The sequence below is a fragment of the Clinocottus analis genome, unplaced genomic scaffold (assembly GCF_023055335.1).
Source record: "Clinocottus analis isolate CAN_PGR_092001 unplaced genomic scaffold, fCliAna1.0.p SCAF_4, whole genome shotgun sequence".
Classification (NCBI taxonomy): Eukaryota; Metazoa; Chordata; class Actinopteri; order Perciformes; family Cottidae; genus Clinocottus; species Clinocottus analis.
Genome location: NW_027176153.1, coordinates 13,031,037 through 13,053,047, shown reverse-complemented (window position 1 = coordinate 13,053,047; position 22,011 = coordinate 13,031,037). Strand labels below are relative to the sequence as shown.

The window sequence follows — 22,011 nt, the reverse complement described above, 5'->3', positions numbered from 1 at the left end:
CTCTTATTTCCACTTTCATTCCCTGTGCTATCTTTTTACCCATCAATATGTCTGCCTGCCTACGTCGCACTCTCTTCTTCCGTCTCCTTCCCTGTCTCTTAGTGCCTTGAACATGGACTGGTTGCTCTAATCTGGGTTACGAACTTCAAACTACCAATTCAGTGAAAAAAAAAAAAAAGTATAAATGTATTTGTAATACACCAAGACAAACATGTTCTCAATGCCACTGAAACTCATTCACACCAGCAGTACCGCGATACATTGTGCATGTGCGTGTATATGTGTATTAATAGGTGTAGATGTATTGTGCATGTGTGCGTGTATACATCGGTGTAGATATATTGTGCATGTGTGTGTATACGTGTATTAAATGTGGAGATGTTCATCATCATGAACTTCAGCAGTACAGTATGGTCAGCGCGTTACATGAGGTTCTACCGACAGTCTGTGCATCACTGTTGCCACTGGCATTTCAGAGACAACGCTAGGTCAGCCCAATGTGATCCTCCCTGCGTCTTTTCTCAAGGGACTCTGGTCTCTGTGTGTGTGTGTGTGTGTGTGTGTGTGTGTGTATATGTATGCAAGTCTGCATACACATACAGCGTGTGCGCATGTGTACACAGCCTGCATTAAATGTGCACATATCTTAATAATAGACAAGAATTACAGACTGCATCACTTGGCAAACATTCTAAAACTAGAAACCAACATGGCTCTTAGTTTCTATTCCCCTGTTTCATCTTTCCTGCCTCTCTGGGCAGTTTTACTTATTGTGTGCTGCCCTCTACTGGTGAAATAGCAGAATATCACAGAGAGGTCTGTTTTTATTCCTTCTTACCAAACCAGGGTTAGGAATGGTAATAGGAAACACATTGCGAGATAGGGCATAGCCTCCGAGTGCCCGTCTAGTGATAGCATTATTATTCATGGCATTATCGGGGGGCAAGCAGTCGTATATGTGTAAAATATGTGGATATCCGGATGTTTGTGTGTGTACTATAATTCAGACCTAAGGAATTTGTCCGTCTTCGTGCTTGTGAATACTTGTGAACCTGAATGTCTGTCATTCTTTCGGCTCCTCTGCAGTGATGTGGGTAAGAATGAGGCTAAAGGTGAGCGCGTCAGGTGGCAGGTTCAAACTGAATCCTTTAAATTACATATATTGTACCAGAGGTGTAACTGCATTATTAATATTCCTTCTGGAAACAAACACATAATTTAAATCATATGCCTGTAACAATATTTCAGTTCATTATTCATCAGAACATATTATCAAACAATTACATCTGCCTGTTGAAAAAGTATCAAATGCTAGTAAGTCACCTGTCAGGATGTTTTCAGCTGTGACTTTGACCTGCACCTCCAGAGAGTGCTGAGAGGCGTAAGTGATCTCCGCTGTGACGTGGGCAACCTCGCCAATGAACATGGGGAACAGGAACTCTGTCTTCTCCACCCGAACCAGAGCCGCCATGCAGCGGTCCTAGAGGAGAAACAGCAAAACTCAAACTTATACCAAGACCGAACATACTTTCACAAGATTAGAAAACGTCAAGTAGAAGCTACTTTCATCACACCACACTGATGACTAGCACAAGAAGCAACAACATCAGCATGCATCTTCTTGAGCATCAGTGTGGTTTGAGTCGTTTGTATTGATTACTTTGCAAATCCACGACTGATGCAATATTATTATGTAGGGTAAGATACATAATAACATTGCTACATTTAACCTTAGTGATACTGAAAACAAATCATATCTACAACTTCAGCACTCCAACTGTAGCTGTTTGACTTAATTCAAGTTAATGCCACTAGTCTTCTCTCTCATTTTTGGTTTGGTTTAGCAAGATATAAAAGGGACATGTCTGTAACAGGGCCTCCAGTATGCTGAAGTTTCAAGACAAAACTACTTTTCTTTCAAGTGTTTGAAGATTCTCGGTAAATAACCTGGTTGGGCTCCTTACCAGTATCATCTGTTATCTAGAAACAAGAACAGCCCTAATCATATTTTACATTAAGCAAAATTATTTCTGGTAGCAATCATTTTTCATTTTTTAACCGACTTAATTTAAGAAACATTTGCTTTGCTTTGTTTGCTTGTTTTGCTCGGGCGTTTTTGCAGCGAGGTAGTTTATTTAGAGACGAAAACATTAACTAAATAAGTGCCAATCAGCAAATACTGAGGGGCTTAGTGCAGACATGAACAATGTCTATCAGAGCCAGGTGACGAAACAGGAACTGAGTTGAACTATTCATAGACCTTTGACCATAATTTCTCCAGTGCCACTTGACTCCACAGAGACGCTAATCAGACAAGTTAAAAAGGTACCAAGATGTCTGTGTAAGATGAAAAAAAACAAAAACAAAAATGTTATCAGGGGAGGAAGATGAGCATGGACACAGGAAATGTAGATCTTAAGCATAGACACATGACAACGTGCTGATCCTTTATCATAATTCTTTATCGTACTGGTTCACGCTGGGTGTTTTTATGTGAAGTGTAACTTCAATAGCAACTTGTTCCCAAGTTAAATAGTTTTGTGCTTTATTGTGAGCTGCCAGAAATCTCAAATACTTCAAATCCAAGGATTTGCAAACACCAGGAAAAACTCCTACTGACCCTTCATATAACATGACAAGACTACACGACATAAAGCAAAGAAATGGAATTAGATATAATAACACTCTAGTCACTTTTACATTTATAAATGGTGGACAATATATTATATAATAAAAGAGTTAGCTTCAAACCTGAAAGTCTTTTTTGTATTTAATTGGGACTTAAATGTCTTTGATGATTTTAATAATACATTACTATTCTTCTGTGTGGAGTTAGCATGTTCTCCCCGTGTCAGCGTGGGTTCTCTCCGGGTTCTCCGGCTTCCTCCCACAGTCCAAAGAAAATGCTGCATAGGTTAATTGGACTCTAAATTGCCCGTAGGTGTGAATGTGAGCGTGAATGGTTGTCTGTCTCTATGTCTGCCCTGTGATGGACTGGCGACTTGTCCAGGGTGTACCCTGCCTTCGCCCCTTGACAGCTGGGATCGGCTCTAGCGCCCCGCGACCCTAAAGAGGATAAGCGGTTCAGATAATGGATGGATTGCTATTATTTATCACAACAGTCTTGTGTGTAAATGTTTGTTGTCTCCACAAATGTGTTTGTCTTAATATCTTATCTGAACAAGGCAGGATATGATCACATTGCTGTAGTAGATTAGATTAATTTAAAGTCAGTTAAAGTTCACCAGGTAAAACGTCAAAACAAGACAATCTGGGTGAGGCAATACAGACAAACAGCAACATTATTGCAGCTATGTGGTTTGGACATCAGGGATTTAAAAGCTGTTATACACGGCTACTATACAAGGTGAATTTTTTCGATGATTTGAACAGTGAACTACTGCCTCAAATAATTTGAGTCAAATTAAATAAACCAACTGTTATTTTAATGCATATTATACTCTTTAAAATAGTGGCTCTAATACATGTATATCTCAAACTACAACAATGACTCATCACATGCTGGACACTAACACCAACAAATACTAACAAAGAAAAACTTTTTTTTTTAAAAACCTTTTAAGGTTCATTATCCGCCTCCTCAATCTATATATTGATAGATGATGAGGTTAATGTAAGTAATGATAATATTTTTTCCCTCTTTTGGAGCACTTCATATGTATTGATTTTTTTTGCATTTGCTATCTGTTTATTGAGGTTTTAAAAGGGAACATAGAACACTGGAGAAATGTATGATAGTACAGTTCACATATTTTGCTACGGAGGAAATTAAACTGATAATAACTCAAGGAGAGAAATCTTGCCATCTTTATTCACTCAGGAGGGCAGGATGGTATGGTCTGAATGTAATTGTCGTCTCTTACCCCGTTCTGTGCATTGCAGTGTCGCGTGCCAACGATGCATCCAGCTTCCTCGATCATCTTGAGGATGTTGCCGCCGTGGACGTTGCCCACAATGTTGGCATCATCTGGCCGCATGATCCTGCAGGAAAGAGAAGATTAGTTAGCATTACTGAGCATTACAACACCTGTTTTTAGGACCTTGTTAGAAGACTTCCTGGCATCTTGCTTAACAATAAAATACACTTGATCAATAAATGTAAAAACTGACCTCTCACTTTTCTTTTTAAGAAGGGGAAACCGGAATAGATTGTAACACTGTTGATCAATAATTTTGAAGTCTCTTCTTACTCTAATAACATCTGTGCTATATGTATAAAATACAGGCCTAAGTCAACAACATAACATGTGCCGAGGCTAAGTGTTACTGAGCAATTACGAAGAGCATTTCAATCATGTTTAGTTTTGTATTTAGTTGAATCCGGCTGATATTCTGGCTGATATTTAGTTGAAGCAAGACCCTTAATGTATGACAGGTCGTTTGTTGAAACTGGGAGGACTATCTGAGGACATAACTGCTGTGGTTTACTCATGAGTTGTGAGGACTTCTGTTGAGCGAAAACCGTTATTGCTAGAGTATTTTCAAAAATAATTTGACTCCTTCCTCCATGTCTATCTGATTACTAGATACACAGTAGTATCACTGACATGCTAGCGTGCCGTCATGTACTTTCTCAGTGTGTGGGTTCAACTAGTTTAACCAGTCACAATCGGAGTTGCTCACATACTGAGTCACAAACCCGCCAGGTACGCACCGCTGCACTGAGATCTGACTAATCAAGGGATTCAAGCAGAAAAGCTTGACAAAAGGTGTCTTCCAAAACAAAGTTAAGACATCCACATCCTGACAGCATTAGTAATCAACAGGAAAGTCATCGGCTCATGTTTGTGCGTTAGTCGTTCCTTATACGGTAGACTTCCTGTAATGTCAGAGTACCATGTGAGCTGGTGGGGAATTTGAGAATTGCAACACGCAACAGTTCACTGGAATCAGAAACCGAGCAGGAACACAACGCTCATCATCACTTCACACAGTAACCACAACATAAATTGTACTACTACACTATGAAGACAGTTATTGCGAAACGGAGAAAGACATCCCATGAGGCTGTAGTATTTATTAAAATTATATTATAATATTAATATTAATTATATGAAGCAAAAGTACTGGAAGCTATCATTCATATATTGCAATTCAATCAACAGCGGAGCGAGCTAAAGCCTCAAAACTGACCAGAGTTCAGTCAACACTTCCGTGACAGTCTGAACAACAATTAAAAAGTTTAACAAAAAGGTAGCATTCAGAGTTGGATAGGGTTTGTATATTCTTGTGATGAGTTACTTTTTTTTTACCAGACAGAGTATACTCAGCATAATTGTGTGTGTGCGTGTGTAATAAACTACCTGCTGAGTTGATATTGACTGGCTTTCTCGACCACGGGTGACACTTCATCTCCTGGCTTTCTGCTCCCAGGCCTGAAGCAACGCATCTTTGCACTGCCGGACTGGTCCTACTCTCTGGCTCTCTTCCCTTTATGTACAATCACTACATTCACATCTTCTGAGATTCTAGGCACTGACAATGTCGTGGAGAGTGACGTCGTGCATGTGTTAACATTGACACCGCATTAGTGGTCAAACTGGATCTCAACACGCCCACTGATGCAACGACAGACAGTGGCTGACCAATAAAATCTGCCATAATCACACCTGTTTGTGCGCCTCGGCTGACAGGCAGAGTATGAAATGTCTCTGTGGCATGAATGTAATGCCCATGATAGATTGTAAAATGTCTTTTTGTTGCGTTGGAATGTGTGTTTTCTTCAGCAACTGTGTGCCGAACTGCTTCATTCTTGAGAACCTGTATCCATTGTTCTTCAACAATAGATGGGAAATCCTGAATTAGAACAACAGTGCTGGACCAACATCACAACCCAAACTGTTATTTGTCCTCCATGTAAATCGAGTTATTGGTTAAAGAAATGTCCCACTTGAAGACAAACAAATAGGCTAACTTCAGCAAAGGCACAGTAAAGCCACTGATAATGCTTTTACAGGACGGGAAGAACCAACTGTTGCACGGGTGAAATGATTTAGAGGAGAACGTCTATACCAGGATTGAAAGTTTACTTGTCTGAAAGTCCCTCTGTCCTCTAATCTTGTTTATACATTCCCTTTCAAAATGATGATCACTATAACATACAGTAGAGCACAATATCAATACAATAGTGAGGTTGAATCTAACAGAAGCACTTTGTAAACAATTCCTAATGTTGTATTTAATGTACAACACACATATCCCATCAATGAGGTATGAGGTCTTGTCTGGGTCGATAAAGCAACGTATATGAATATTACATATCTAACATACAGATCCTCTACACAGGTATACAGGTATGCCTAAACATGTCAGTTTTGAAGTTGTAACATGGCAGCTACATATTGTCTGTATTTTTAACATGTACTCTCTTTATTTCCTAGAATTAGAGCCATCTGGTTAAAACATGGCTTACAAATAAATGCCCAAGTGCATGAATATAATCAAAATCTTCTCACTGCTGGATGAAACAAACACAGAATACTTAACGTTTACCTGTAGCGAGTCGAACGGTGGCGAACACTGCAAATTAGCTTCAGAAAAGAATATCTTAGCATCGTTTCTGTCCCAAGCCCCTTCAGCAAGAACACGGAGAAGCAAAAAGAAGTGACTGTGGGAGGGAGTCTGCATCTTTTACAGCAGGGGTGGCCAAACTACGGCCTGTTATTTATTGGGCGGCAATATACCTCACCTATAGTGAGTGGCCCAGACTTTTGTATATTTTTCTGTTTGTGGCCCTCAGTGAAAAAGGTTTGGACACGTCTTACAAAATCAAACTGCATGGGAGCAGGCAATCTTACATTACCAGGTAAGACAGATATTCGTCAAACACTCACGGCTGGATTGTACACAGACTTAAAATACACAGCTCACTCCCCTGCATGTTTGCACAGACAGAAACACACCAGTTGATTATCCATGACTTGAACAAAAATTTGAATTTCCAAAAGACATTAGTATTAACCATTGCGGCATGAGGAAAAACTTTAAGCTGATGCTGTCATCCAAAGCAATTTACAAACAATAGGAGCACAAGTTTAAACCTAAACTATCACATTTGTACTGGTGAGCTAGTGTCAGTGTCAAAGCCCCGAACATATTCCAGTGATTTAATGTGAGCATAATAGAGTTAAGTGGCAACTACGGTAAACAAGGAAGAAAGCAAGAACCTTAGAGTCTAAAAACACGCGTCCGGAGCTGGCAGGCCACCTTCTGCCCGAGCCTTTTCAAGCCGACCTAGAGCCAGTCGCAGCACACCGCAGCCGAGGAAATGTGCCCGGCGAGGGCCAGCAGAGCAGGGGGAGGCCACAACCCTGTTGATGTGAAGCGATCGTATTACATGGCCACAGTAAAGAAATACGAGGTGTTCATTGCTCAGAGATATGGCCAAAGTAAAGAAGTACGAGGTGTTCATTGCTCAGAGACATAGCCACAGTAAAGAAGTACGAGTTGTTCATTGCTCAGAGACATGGCCACAGTAAAGAAGTACGAGTTGTTCATTGCTCAGAGACATGGCCACAGTGAAGAAGGCTGAAACATTCTGCACATACTTCCCCAATAATTGTGCACGTACAGATATTCTCCAAAGAAAGTCTTAAATATTCAGTTTTGAGGTTTATTAACATTTTGGATTAACCAAGAGCACCATAGATTGTGCGAAGTGCAGGGATTTTTTTCTGGAGCTGGTTTATAAATGAATCCCAAAACACTTTGACCATCACACAGCTGTAGTTTATGTCCAGTGAAACAATGTCGACTGGGGTTCTGTTACAGATCGAGAGGCATCGTCTCCATCTGCTGTCATCGAACTGCATCAACACACGTGTGGGCACTTAATACACAAAATGTTATTTCTCATGTTTCAGTCCTGTAAAGGCCTGTCATAAAGCTTCCACTCAGGCCAAAAACAACTCATCAGCATCATGTTCCAACACTTTACGACACAGTTTGAGTTAGACTACACAGCGAGGAGCTTTAAGGTTATGACTGACTGACAAGGACATTTTATTCTTGACCAAAATACATTTTGCTTTCGGGATATTTTTAAACAATGGAAACTTTTGACAGGTGGATTTATTGTCTTTGTTCATTATGTTTGCGTTTAACAGTCTAAAATGTTCAGAAAACATATCTCAATAGAATAAATCCCCTCTTCCTCCTCTCTGTTAGACTTCTATACAGAAATATTTTTTTTATTAATATATGTGTTGTCTCAATGTCTGTTTTTTAAAGCCATTTGCACTGTATTATATGTATTCACTATTTGTTGGACAAGCGAGAAACGTTTTTTTTTTTCAATTCCTCTGTATGTATAAATGTCGAGAAATTGACAATGAAGTTGACTTTGACTTTCAATAGCAGAATCTACTGTTGAGGCATCAGCTGAAGACAGCTTTTAAAAAAAATGGACCCTTCCCTTGAATGTGCAAAAATGTGGCACAGTGGCGACATAAACCAGGCTTTCAAAGAATGCAACTCGGACAGAGGATGACAACACTTCATCCCACCTGCAGACATGTGACAGAGAGCTACGGCTCCGCCTACAGGCGACTACAACAAACTGCATGCTGCTGGGAAATAAAGCCGATTCATTGCAGAGGCATTTGTATGACAGGTAGCAGTGTTTACCAATGTGACCACACACAGCTCACAGTTAGTTTTCGGAGTATACTTTATCTGTTTATCATTTTTAATAAATACATAACCGAGGATCAACCAGACACGCAATTTAACGCCACACTCCGGACAAGCTATTTTTCTGGAGCAAAATTATTCAAGCCCACGCTGTAGAATAAAACCTGTATTGGACTTTTGGTGAAGGAACGGGCGACATTGAAGTGTCCTTTGTAGTTTTAGCGCGTGCCGAACCGATGCTAACCGCGTTGAGGTCATCACATACGACATACATGGTCTGCAACCTCCCCGGCACCCCACTGGCTAGCTACATGGCATGAATAACCACGTCGTTTGAATGACCACAACCCCGCCAAGATTGGACACAGTAGTGTACAACCGAGTAACCGAACAGGACAACATGGGGATTATCAGGCTTACAAGCCCGCGAGGAGCGGCACCGGTAGCTGCGCTGCTCTCGCTGTCTGTCGGTCGGTCGGTCGACTGGACTTCATTAGCGAAGATTGCGCGCACGTGTGTTAATGTGTCGTGTTAAACGCCCTACCTGCATAATTGAAGGAGGGACGCTGTCTCGTGCGCCGACATGATGATGGTGACGATGGACTCTGTGGGTTTGTTGGTCTCGTGCTGCAGCGAGATTCCTGTGTGATGTCAGGTAAAAGCTCTCCCCTCGGTGTCCGCCGGCTTCTCTCTCTGCTCTACTTGAGAAATGACTCATCTGTGTGGAAACCACTTTGACTTCCCGGAAATGCTCAGAGGTTGTTGTTTTTTGTTTTTTTTTAGCTCAATTGTTCGTTAAAATGTGACGTCCACCAAACGACAGCCATTTAGCATTGCGACTGCTGCATTTTAAAGAGCTACGTCGAGGGAAAGACATACTTGTGCTACGGAAATATAAACTATGACAATACCTAGGACCGTCGAAAGGTGGCAGCAGAGACCGCGTTTACTCCATGACGCAGTAGCTCATCGTGCCCGCTGTTAGTGCGATTCACCACAACATCCACTCCGGAGCCACACTGGCCAACGGTTTTTTTCAGTTAAACGGTGCTTGGCAGATGTCTCTGCCAGGCCTTTGCTTGTTAAACAGAGAGCTGGTGCCATATGTAACACATATAGAAGGTGGCATGCCTTAAAACATGTTTTTATGATGCCTTTCAATCAAATGCATCTGAGGACACAGCAGTTTGTGTGTGCGCTTTGCTGTGTGATGTGTTCTGCCCCTCTAATTCTAACCCAATCCAAAGTGTATGTACTTTATCTTTTGTGTGTGAAGTGTACCAACTTTCAAATTAAATTTCCCACTGTATGATCATCGTATAATCTGCCATGGCTGTGCGTTGAAGATGGACATGGTTTTGTTTGTATATTTTATATATTAGTTTGTTTTCTACTGTTCTTTTTGGCTGTTTGGTTTGTTCAATGCTTTTATGGTATGTCTTTTTTGTTTGCAGCCATTTGGGTTGTGTTTATGCTTTGCGTATGTGGAAGCACTTTGTAAACCCTGATTTTAAAAGTGCTGTATAAATAAAGTTATTATTATTACTATTATATTTACGCACATGAATAATAGACTATTATAGTGGCATATTTTAACACATTGTAAAAAAAAAACACAACACAATATCTTACTACTATATTGTAGTTTTATTTAAGTATATAACATATATACAACATTTGCTTTAAATAGCAAAAATACAACACATCCCGACAGAGATACTTTGAATGACACATACTATGTCTACATATTAATCTGCACAGACTCAATACACTGAAGTCTAAGGTGCAAATTCATACAGACGACCCGTTGGGTCTTACAGGGCTGTTTCAATGGCCCTTAATCACTCAGTCCGCGAAGAGGACTAAATATTTACCGTATACATACATGCAGATTTAAAAACATACGACTGTCTAAACTTGTCATCTTATACTGGACAATAGACTCGTGCGCCGAACGTAAGTATATAATACTCAACCAATACGATTTAACGATGAATTCTGGCTTCTCATCAACGGGTGCGAGGCTGTGAATCACTATGCATATTTACAAGTCATGCTACCTCAACATGCTGCCTACATATGAAACACTTTGCAGTCTTTTTACAGGGTTTTAGGAGACCCGGCTACTTTGAATTTCGAACTCTACCAAGGTCTCCACATGGCATCGCTGACAGCCTGAGGTCCAGACTGCGCTCTGCTGGGAGCCACTGCGCCGCTGCGGGACTGGCTCTCCATCCTGGAGCTTGATTTGAGGCTCAGGAGTCTCTGTTGGATCTGAGGGAGAGTCCTGGAGCTCTGAGCGCAGCAGCTCATACAGGCTGGAGTGACGGTGGTGGACATGGACTGCTGGACGAACTCGTTCACGCGCTGACACGCGTCTTGGTCCAGACTCGTTTTGGGAAGCAGAGTGGAGACGCGCTGCAGGCAGGCTTTGTAGCCTTCTTTGTAACTGTCTGCTGAATCTGAAAAGAGAATAATATCTTAGTTTTGTTGTTCAAAAACACCCATAGTCCACTTGATTTAAATATGTCAACAAAAGTCTGAAAGAAGCAGAACCATCACTCACTTTTTGTGTTAACAGGGGGAATGTCGCCGAGGAACCTCACAGTCATTTCCAGGATGTCGGCTTTCTCGAGCTTGGAGTAGCGAGTTTTCTGGAGAAAAAAATAGAAAGCCCGTGTTAAACACATGAATCTAAAACATATTGACTTTAGTTTGTCTGAAAACTGTTCTGCATGTATTGAAATTGATATAGTAACTTACGTCTCTGCCTGTGAGGGGAAGAATGAGGTTTTTCAAAAGGTTCAGGCTGTCGTTGATACGTGCGCGCCTTTTCTTTTCCATTAAAGGTTTCATTGTCTGAAAAGAACACGTCATATTTAGCATACATTCAGTCAATAGATTACGTGTAATTGATCAGAGAACATTTTTAGAATAATAAAACAAAATGCAGTCACAATGCTTACCTTTCTGAGTTCAAGAGCTTCTTTTCTTTTGGCCACAGTTAGCCTTGGAGTAAAAGACTGGAGAGCTTCACAAGTCATGTTTGGAGACATTTTCAGTTTTGTCTTTGTGCCAGAGAAGTGTTCAGAACAGAAGTCAGTGGAGAGGTGTATCTAACTGCCAAGAGCTGCGGTATTTATGCAGGTCCGTGGCGTCGGTTAACGTGCGTCATGGGTACGCCCCCAAGCCAACACGAAACGATTTGGACTCGCCACTACTCGATGGAAACACAAACCCATCAAATTTAGTAAGATAGCCATCTGTCTTCTCCTCTAATCCACGCATAACAACTGCGGTGCGTGTCTGCGTTATCATCCATAGACCAAATAAAAAAAATCTGCGTCAACAAGCTGAGGAAATGTGTGCGTAAAGAAGCTTAAAGTAGGGACCACCTAATGCTCAGTCACCAAATATCATATCTGCAAACTATACAATTCAAATCTTACTAAATAGTACACATTTAGATTCGATATTTCACATGGAGATGGAACAGATTGTTTTTAAAATACACAAATAGTTGGTGCGTAATTACGCAGTGCTCATTTATGGAAGGGAAGGAACTTGCATTCATTTATTGAGTAATTTCAGTGTGATGAAGCAAATATATTGTATTTATTTTACGAGGTAACAAGTAAACACAACACAATTAATTAAATTAAAAACAATTTTACCCAAAATCTTCGCCGTTTAAGTTATTGAGATTTGTGTGCATTCTGTATGTCATGTTCCACGCTGACGTTTTGCTGTATTTTATTATGTGTAATTTGCTGATGATTGATTATACATTCTTTACGTTACATATCCTTTTAAAATAAATGTGCACATTTAGAACAACGAGGTGCAATACATACATTACTGGCATAGGGGTCAGGCTTGCGTGTATAAAAAAAAAGTGTCCAAAGAGGTACAGACTCATATTCCAATCTCTTACCCAAGCCACGCTACTTTCAAATAACATCTGTGCCTGCATTTAGAAAACAATAGTTTTGCATATGACGTTTTATGCAGTTCAGCCTGGGGTCTCTACCTGTAGGGGGTATCCCGCTGGTACCAACGCCTCGCTCAGGGCGGTGGGGGCCGAAATCAGGGGCTGGTAACGAGGGAGCGTGTACTCCAATCACAATAGCACCGCCACAAACAATAGTGCGTGTAATAATACGCCTTCCGTGTGTTTTAACTTTTTAGGTGTTATGCACATAGACTTTTACCTTGTGGACTTTGTGTATTTAATAACCAAACCATTGTGTCATATGACATGAATCAAACTTCATATACAGCTTTGAGATTCAAGATTTCAAATAAAAAGCTGTAGAGACGTGACAACCCCTTAAATGCCACTGCACTCAGGGGAACCACGCGCGCAGCACGCGCCATGGAGACCAGATGGCTTGTCTGTTACCGAGCCTTCAGCCACGCCCCCACCCTTCCATCAACCCCACACCCCATACACTCCACCTGCACTTCACTAGCATCCTGAACAGCCAATCTCCCTGTCCCACCATAGCTCTATCCATATATTGTCCATACTGGCGCACAAACGCACGCACGCACACACATACACGCCACACACACGCACACACACACACACACACACACACACACACACAGTGTGTGCATTGCATATAATTAAGCTCTTTTTTTATAAACTTTACACGCACGACACATGCAGTTTTGGCGTGGGTGCCCCATCCGCATGCTTCTTATGGTCCATGTTGTTGTCCAATTGAAACAAACCATTCTCACCCCCCTCTTTGAAAACTCTGTTGCAATTGTCTCCTTCAGCTTGGCCCCTGGATATTATAGCGTCCAAGCTATCAGGAAATGCTTGTTTATCAATATAGCACGATTATGACGAAACACGAAGCTCAGACTGATCGTGTAGATAAAGGTGCTGGTCTGTGATGCTTGTTTGAAAGATTATTATGTTAAATACGCAGTGGAAAGCGCACACTGACAATCTTACACATCACGATGCTTGTATTATATATACATGCATATATATATATATATATATATATATATATATATATATATATATATATATATATATATATATATATATAGATATATATAGATATATAGATATATAGATATATATATATATATATATATATATATATATATATATATATATATAGATATAGATAGATAGATAGATAGATAGACAGACAGACAGACAGACAGACAGACAGACAGACAGACAGACAGACAGACAGATAGATAGATAGATAGATATGTTTTACAAAAGTAACACACGTCATTGTGTTACCATCGTGCTTTCCTTCAACAAAGCGCAGCGCTGCCTGAACCTGAGAGGCACACTTGCTGCACGCGCCCCTCTCCGCGCTGCAGGATGGAGGGATGAGGGGGGTCGGGGGGGGAGGTACACTTCTCCGTTTTGCTCCTACGGTTAGAGTCCTCTTTTGTTTTGTTCAAGCATATTCGGCGTCAGTAACCCATCTGTGCAGGCCGGATAACAGGAAGCCTTTGTCTGGAAATGTTCCGAAACTTCATGCGAATTAGGAGTCACATGCGGGCTGCGGGATGGGGGAGAAGCCGCCAGGCGGGCTCCACCTGACTTTTGCTGCAGCGTGTTGGGAGCTGAGAGGCTTCGTGTTTGTCTCAAACAATGAGAACACACCATAGCTATGACAACTATAAGCAATTGTATTATTGTCGATATGTAATGAAAGCCATCGTGGTCACGGCGTGGATACACAACACTTTGCCCTGCATGTTTTTGTGGCAGTAAAATAGGTCAAACTAAGTTATACAATTATAGCGAAACTAAACGTTAATGTGATTTCGTGTATTTCAGGCGAACGCCCTGCAGAGATATTCCCTCTATTTGACTGACTGGTTTTGCCAAAGAGGGCAGAAGTGGTCATACATGGATTATATATTTGATTATGATCAAGATTGTGTGTCTCTGAGATTTATTCTGCTAAAAAAAATACAGAATTCAGTTATTTTATTGTTTTTGTGAGGCTTCATTACTTCTATCAAAAAATTTAAATGAAATTGAATTTGACGAGAAAACCATAGAGAAAAGAGCTTGAACAAAGTGACATCCATGGAACAAAGCCAACCATATGATGGTGTCAGAAGAGTTTGGAAACAAACTGATTGCATGTGCCTGTGCGGAGAATCAAGCATGTGGCTGAAGCAATTTTCATGATGCAGCTCAGTTTTCATTAGACCATAAGCTTCTTTTAAATCCTAGACCTCCAGTTTGCAAGGCAGGATCTTAAATGCTTTAAGTCTAAATACAGCATCAGAGTAATTTCTTCAAATGTCAGAACGCTTCCTCCAAAGTCACAGAAGGCAGATGGCTGTTTTGACAGGCTGAGTACTCTTTGTTCTGAGTAGACCTGATGTGTAAAGTTCGGTTCACTCAGGTTTATTGTGTAAAATCAACCCCCTCACCAGACAAGACAATTCATACAAGATCCTGGAATAAATTAAAGGACAATGTTTCCTTGTATCCAGTGTCATTTTCTCTCGACAATATCTGTGTATGGTAATGAAAGAGATTGTGTATGAGTAGCAGAACGCTCACACAACCCCTCCCCCACTGTGACCTGGTCAAGAAAAACTGAAGGATGTGAACCTCAGCTTTTAGAGGTTGCAGTGTTACAGGGCTAATTTAGTCCCCTTTCCTTCACTCTTTATACAAAATGTATTTCATATAGTTAATAGTAAGACCTTTTTGTTTTAGTTCCACAATAATGTATATTATATGAACATGTGTATTGTAGCAATGTTATTTTTTAACCGTTTGGTCAATTTGTGCTTTCAATGGACAGAAAAGACAACTGATGAAAAGTGTTGGAAGAAAAACTTATTTACGCTTAATAAGCTACTGCTTCAAGGTTATATTCAGACTTCCCATCTTACTGTTTCTGTTTCATCTTACACACAGGCTTGTCATGTCTCCTGATAGCAATGAGACGGGGGAATCTGTATGACTCTTTCTGAAAGAACGTGCAATTCCATTGTTATCATATCATGCCGAGGCCAATCTAAAGACGTAATGGTAGAATGAAGCCATGAAGACAACATGGTGGCCTCGGTGTATTGATAACCTTAAGCTATTTAAGAAGGTAGTGCTTCGCTTATTCTTTGAGCAGTCTTGGATATGCAATTTGTCTATCACGTTGTACTGTTTTAATGATTTTACTCCAATGTGTCGAGTGAATTTTTCTAATATAAGGAAATAAGCTGAACATTTTCTTTTTGTAAGTTCTGCTTTTATTGTGAGGCTGAGAATAAAACTGTTCTTTATCACATATCAGCCTGTTCTGTATTGTGTAAATGCTATTTACAAACACACACTATGAGGTTCCTTAACTCTGCAACCTGAACCATTGTTGTGGTTCTAGCCAACTACAGGCCTATCTCCAACCTTGCCTTCCTGTCCAAAGTGTTAGAGAATGCAGTTGTTTGTTTCTCAACTTCAGGACCACCTCAAACACAACAATCTCTTTGAAACATTCCAGTCACGATTTTGTCCTCAGCACTAAAACAGCTTTGCTAAGCGTGACAAACAACCTGCTGATGACAGCAGATGCAGGATCACCGTCACTCATCCTCCTGGACGTGAACATGTGCACATGAGCCTCCGAGAGCACCACTAGTCAGTGGACTATCAGATTCTGCACTCCAGTGGTTCCAGTCCTACCTTTCCGGCAGAATGAATATGTTTCACTGGGAAGATGCAGGTCCAGACTTCCCCCCTGTCTCCTGTGGTGTTCCGAATGGGTCGGTCCTCGGCCCCCTGCTCTTCATTATGCTCCCCCTCGGCCGTGTCGTCAGCAGGCACAGGACGTCCTTCCACTGTCATTGCTGACGACACCCAGCTTTACATCAAAACTGCCCCAAGCCCCTCTGCTGCCATGTCAAGTCTCACCGCCTGTCTTGGAGAGATAAAGGTGTGGATGAGCAACAACTTTCTCCAGCTAAACAGCAGCAAAACTGAAGCCCTCCTTGTTGGAGGGCTTCCAACTAATCTGGGAGTTCGGTTTGACCCTCAACAGACCTTTACTGGCCATATCAAATATCCTTGTGCAAAACCTCCTTTTACTATATTTAAAACATCTCCAAACTCTGCCGCACTTTAACCCTGTTAGATGCAGAGAAGCTCGTCCATGCCTTTATCACCTCATGACTGGACTACTGTAATTCACTGTTCACTGGGATGACTGGCAAGGACATCCAGAAACTACAATACATAAAAACAGCGCTGCCAGGATCCTGAAGAGAGTCTGGAAATATGAGCACATAACACCGATTCTGCATTCACTCCACTGGGTCCCTGTCTCATTCCAGATTGACTACAAATAGCTACCACTTAGCCATAAATGCATATATGGACATGCATCTCCCTACCGACGAGAACTCATTACACCCCAAACCGCCACATGCACCCTCAGATCTACAAACCACTCGCTCCTCCATGTCCCCAACACCAAGCTCTGCACCATGGGCGACCGAGCCTTCTGCTCAGCAGCGCCGCGCCTCTGAAACACTCTCCATGACCACCTAAGGGCAACCCAGACTCTGAAAACTGTTTAAAGACTGGCTTGAAAACCTTTTTATTCAGGAAGGCATTTTTTTTTACCTTGTGTTGATTCATTATAAGCTATTCATTTTTGTTTAGGGCTTGCTTTAACCATGTTTTAACTGTTATTTGTTTCGCTATGTGTTAGCGTTGTGGCCCTCTCAGTTTCTTCTGAAATGTGTTATTATTATTAGTATTATTATTGTTGTTGCTTTGTGTTAAAGGGTTTTCTGCATTTCTTTGTAATTTTGTTGAACTAAAGCTGTTTACACTCCAGGAACTTCTTTCTGTTCCTAAAGTGAGTAGTAAGAAAACAGAAAGAGCATTCATTTCCTCTGCTCCTCTTCATGCTTCAGTAAGAAATAGCTTAAAAATCCATTATTCTGTAATTGGAGGAAAGCCGACCATTATCTTATTTTGTGATCATATTGTGATGATCATGTGCCCTCTGATTGGGGATTTTATAGTCATGTTTTAAATCATTTTAATCCAGTGTTTTTGTACTTGATATATGCGTTTCTGTGATTTTATTAACATTACTTTAACACAACTTTTTTTCTCCGTTTTGATCTAAACCATGACAATTATATCTTCATATGTCGTCTAATTCACTTTAAGTGTCTGTTACACGTTTTCCAAAGTCTATGTTGCATGTTCTATGTTGCTGATGAGATGAGATTTCCTTGTTAAATAAAACATATGTGGCTTCATAAAGTGTTTACTTTTTGAACACTTTATCATGTTTTATCATCTAAATGTAACCATTTGTACCCAATTTACACTAAATAATCAATATTTACAAAGTATTTAGATTTCTTTTGCAAATTAATCTGTGATTAAACTGAATTAGAGTCCACCATAGCAAACTGAAATGACTGGAGATAGTTCATAAAAGCGTGTGTAGAAGGTCTCACAATTCCTTTTGCATGTGAAGACACAAACCATGAAGATCAAGAAACTCTGTTGACCTCCATGACAAGTGTGGGGAGAAATCAATCAGGACAAGCTGTGTAAAACCATTTGTAACGCTTTGAGTGTTGCCGGGAACACAGCTGCCTCAACAATTGTGAAATGGAAGAAGTCAAGGACTCTTATTTGAAACCGAGCAAGGAAGGAGGTGACCAATAACCCAATAGCTTCGCAAGTCCTCTGCAGGGATGGAAGACCTTTAGAGTTGCTCGATGGAAGCCACTCTTGAATAAAAGGCATCTGACAGCCAGCTCAGAGTTTGCCAAACAGCATTTAATCTAAGAGCATAAGGGAGAAGAGTTTCTGTTTCAGACCAGAGAGAAGAAAATGGTACTCTTTTTGGTAGAACACCAAAGGTTTTGGGCTTCACCAAATGCCATCCCTATAGAAGCATGGTGCTGGCCTCATGCTACATGGTGTGGTGCTTCTCAGCGGCAGAGACAGGGAGACTAGTCCATCCCATCCAATCAGAGCTTGATTAAGAAGATTTTTTTTAAACTTTGCAAATGTGCAAAATGGAGAGTCATCAAGGAAGACTCAAAGCTGTAATGGCTGCTCAAAGGGCTTCAATGTATTAAATAAACGACTACTGTGTGAATCAAATGTTTCAGTTTTTGTAATACTTTGTAAATTAATCAAAATGGTAACTTTAAAAATATACTCCAACAGTTTAAAAAAATGAAGGGGCCTGAATTTTTGCTGATGGCACTGTAAATAACTGGCAGAACATTTTTATCCAGAATGCATTTAACCTCCACAGAAACCACTTTTTTAAGTCCCAAAGAAATCAAGTTTACAAAATTCCCTCTTTGTTTTATCATTGCTCCACTGCAGCTCAGCAAAGAAACACTGTCTGGACCCACGAAGAGGGAGTTTTGTTAAAGACTATAACTTTAGGAGACGTCCTCTGATACCTCAAGGTGCTGAAGACATGGACGGTGGATTTTGTCCTCAGTGACTGATGTGTTTTAATGCACTGCATTATCAGTGACCTTTTCGCACAGAATATCATACATTTATATATATATATATATATATATATATATATATATATATATATATATATATATATATATATATATATATATATATATATATATATATATATATATATATGTATGTATGTATGTATGTATGTATGTATCCTATAAAGCCATGCAGTGGTTTTGTCAGTTCATCTCAGTTCAGTCAACCTGGGCAGAGTTAAAATGTGCTTGAGATATATTTCATCCATTATATGTTTTCCTTATAGATATTGTTGGTCCATTCAGCAATTCTACAAGAGCCAAGAATAACAAGTCGTCTTCTTAAAGACATGATAGACGATGAAGACACAATTATATCATGAATTTTGTGAAGAGGATCATGTTCCTTTGTTTGCGTTCAAAAAAGTTTTGCAGATGCTAAAAGATGTCTTAAGTCATATTAGAACAGGTCAGTATTATTCTGCCCATGTTCAACAACATGTTACAAAGTTTTACATTCATAATAGCTTGTTGGGGCTCCGCTCATTTTTATGCTTCATGGATATGATATACTTGTCTTTTCCGACTAAATGCAGGAATAAACGGTGAGCTTTGCTGATCGAAGATTTTGAATATGACTTATATCCAGTAAAGCGGGAGGACAGATTACTTTTTTTAAAAAGTGGTTAACGAAAAAGAAAATGCAATAATAATCATCTAACAGCTGTATATAAATAATAAATACATGGTATTGAAGTACTAATTTAAATATAAATATAATTTTATAAAAAGTGTTAAATTTAGAATTCAGATTAACAACCCTACTGTGTAAAATAGTCCGACCATAGGTTTACCCACACTTATGATCACAGGGATATCTATATTTGAGAAATGTTACATATTGTAAAATGACTGAGATACCAGTGTGTTTTGGTTTATGTGACGTTATATGTGATTATAATTCCCAACCCCAGTCATCTCAGTGTGTGTCCCGTCTAACAACCAGTCCAACTTTTTCCCACCAAATTGGCGGCAACTGGGGAGGCACCTCCTCACATCTGCAACAATAGAGCAGCTGCTCATCTGCATCAATGGGCTCAGACTGACCTCTGGCTTTATGCGTTTCCGCGCCTTTTTCATTCCTTTCATATTACTGAGATTCCCCTCAATAGGAAGTCTGTGTTTCATGATATGTTAGAGATTGTTGGAACGCCACAAAAGCAAAAGATCAAACAACAGAAATATTCGAGAAATGTACATTTATTGAAAAGCTTTTGTCGACAACAAAACATTTGAAGTGACACAAAAACATGTTTTTCATAACGTCAATGCTTAACATAATCGTATTTAACACATAGTGTTTACAGACTATTCTTTTGCACAGACCAAAATACTTTTAAGTCCATCGTGCAAACCTCAAACAAAATAACCCTTGGGGTTTTACAAAAGTGTTGTCTACAACCCATATCTTTGAAACCCCAAAGAGGATTGCATTTTTAAAAGCTCAAAGACTTCAGTCTCTCTAAGATCTGTGCTCGTGCTCTCTGGCATTAAACGCGAAATGAGCTAAATGCTGAATTACATTATTTTACAGCAACTCCAACAATTCTTGATCACTCGGACTATACAGCATATACAAATAGCATGAATAACATCACAAAATAAATAACACGCATGAGGTCGAATGTCCATGTCATCTACCAAGGTCTCCACATGGCATCGCTGACAGCCTGAGGTCCAGACTGCGCTCTGCTGGGAGCCACTGCGCCGCTGCGGGACTGGCTCTCCATCCTGGAGCTGGATTTGAGGCTCAGGAGTCTCTGTTGGATCTGAGGGAGAGTCCTGGAGCTCTGAGCGCAGCAGTTCAGGCAGGTTGGAGTGACGGTGGCGGACATGGACTGCTGGACGAACTCGTTCACGCGCTGACACGCGTCTTGGTCCAGACTCGTTTTGGGAAGCAGAGTGGAGACGCGCTGCAGGCAGGCTTTGTAGCCTTCTTTGTAACTGTCTGCGGAGTCTGGAGGGAAGAGAGATTTGGTCAGTGACATGAATTCTATGTGTAGAAACACAAACTCATTAAATGGGGCGTGCGATGCAGTTCGTATGGTTCAGGAGAGGAGGCGTACCTTTGACTGGAGTGGAAGGAAGCTCTCTGAGGAAACGGACGGTCATTTCCAGAATATCAGCCTTCTCCAGCTTGGAGTAGCGTGCGTTGTCTTTGCCAACCAGAGGAAGAATCAAGCCTTTCAAATGACTGAGACTGTCGTTGATACGAGCGCGTCTTTTCTTCTCCAGCAAGGGTTTAAGAGTCTGGAAGAAATAATGAAAACACGTTAATCAGCTGCACTTCTCAAATGGTCAAATGAGAAAACATTTCCAGTAACGTATAAGCACATAATATCTATCTTTCTCTTCTTACCTTTCTCAGTTCGTTGGCTTGTTTTCTCTGGGCCACGGTGGACCTGGCAGCGAGAAGCTGGTCGGCCTCGATACTGATGCTGGGACTCATACTCGTTTGCTGCTTGTTGTTGTGCTTTTGGAGTGGAGATACTTGCTCTTGGAGCTGCTGAGCTGAAAGTGTGCGCAGTGTTGGAGAGCCCTCCTATTTATGTGGCCCCGGCGCGTCAGAGGGGCGGGAACACAAGCCATTGCGCTGGGAGTTTGACACGAGGGGGCGATGCCTTGGGGAGATGAGCGAAGCTCCTGTCTGGACCATCTGGTCCCTCTGGGGCCCCGCGTCTATACCGCTGGTATGTGGAGGTCCGTGATGATGTCGCACTTTATTGCGTTTAAAATATAAAGCTGTAGCGTTCATCCAAGAACCACTTCATACAAGATATTTGTATGATGTTTTTCGAGCAG

At 40.7% G+C, this 22,011-nt stretch overlaps 3 protein-coding genes across 4 annotated transcripts in view; all 3 read right to left on the bottom strand.

Moving 5' to 3' along the window:
* Positions 1-9,659, bottom strand: part of acot7 (acyl-CoA thioesterase 7) — a 47,169-nt gene extending 37,510 nt beyond the window's left edge. Inside the window, exons 1-3 of one of the 2 annotated variants that reach the window (XM_068598505.1) lie at positions 9,197-9,659; positions 3,885-4,002; positions 1,324-1,480 (exon numbers count right to left, since the gene is read on the bottom strand). In XM_068598505.1, the coding sequence (XP_068454606.1) occupies positions 1,324-1,480; positions 3,885-4,002; positions 9,197-9,237 (316 nt within the window). In that variant the 5' untranslated portion in view covers positions 9,238-9,659. The remainder of the gene's footprint in view (positions 1-1,323; positions 1,481-3,884; positions 4,003-9,196) is intronic. The other variant, XM_068598506.1, reaches the window with a different exon arrangement.
* A 1,135-nt stretch (positions 9,660-10,794) lies between these two features.
* Positions 10,795-11,708, bottom strand: LOC137800875 (transcription factor HES-2-like). The gene is made up of 4 exons (XM_068598242.1): positions 11,619-11,708; positions 11,416-11,511; positions 11,219-11,306; positions 10,795-11,114 (listed from the first exon to the last, which is right to left on the bottom strand). Exons 1-4 carry the CDS (start codon positions 11,706-11,708, stop codon positions 10,795-10,797), a joined length of 594 nt encoding a protein of 197 aa, XP_068454343.1.
* Positions 11,709-20,480: 8,772 nt separating this feature from the next.
* On the bottom strand, positions 20,481-21,798 carry LOC137800928 (transcription factor HES-2-like). The gene is given in 5 exon segments (XM_068598296.1): positions 20,481-21,166; positions 21,276-21,459; positions 21,569-21,658; positions 21,660-21,725; positions 21,727-21,798. Coding segments are annotated over 5 exon segments (732 nt in total). The 3' UTR covers positions 20,481-20,846.
* Positions 21,799-22,011: the final 213 nt, after the last annotated feature.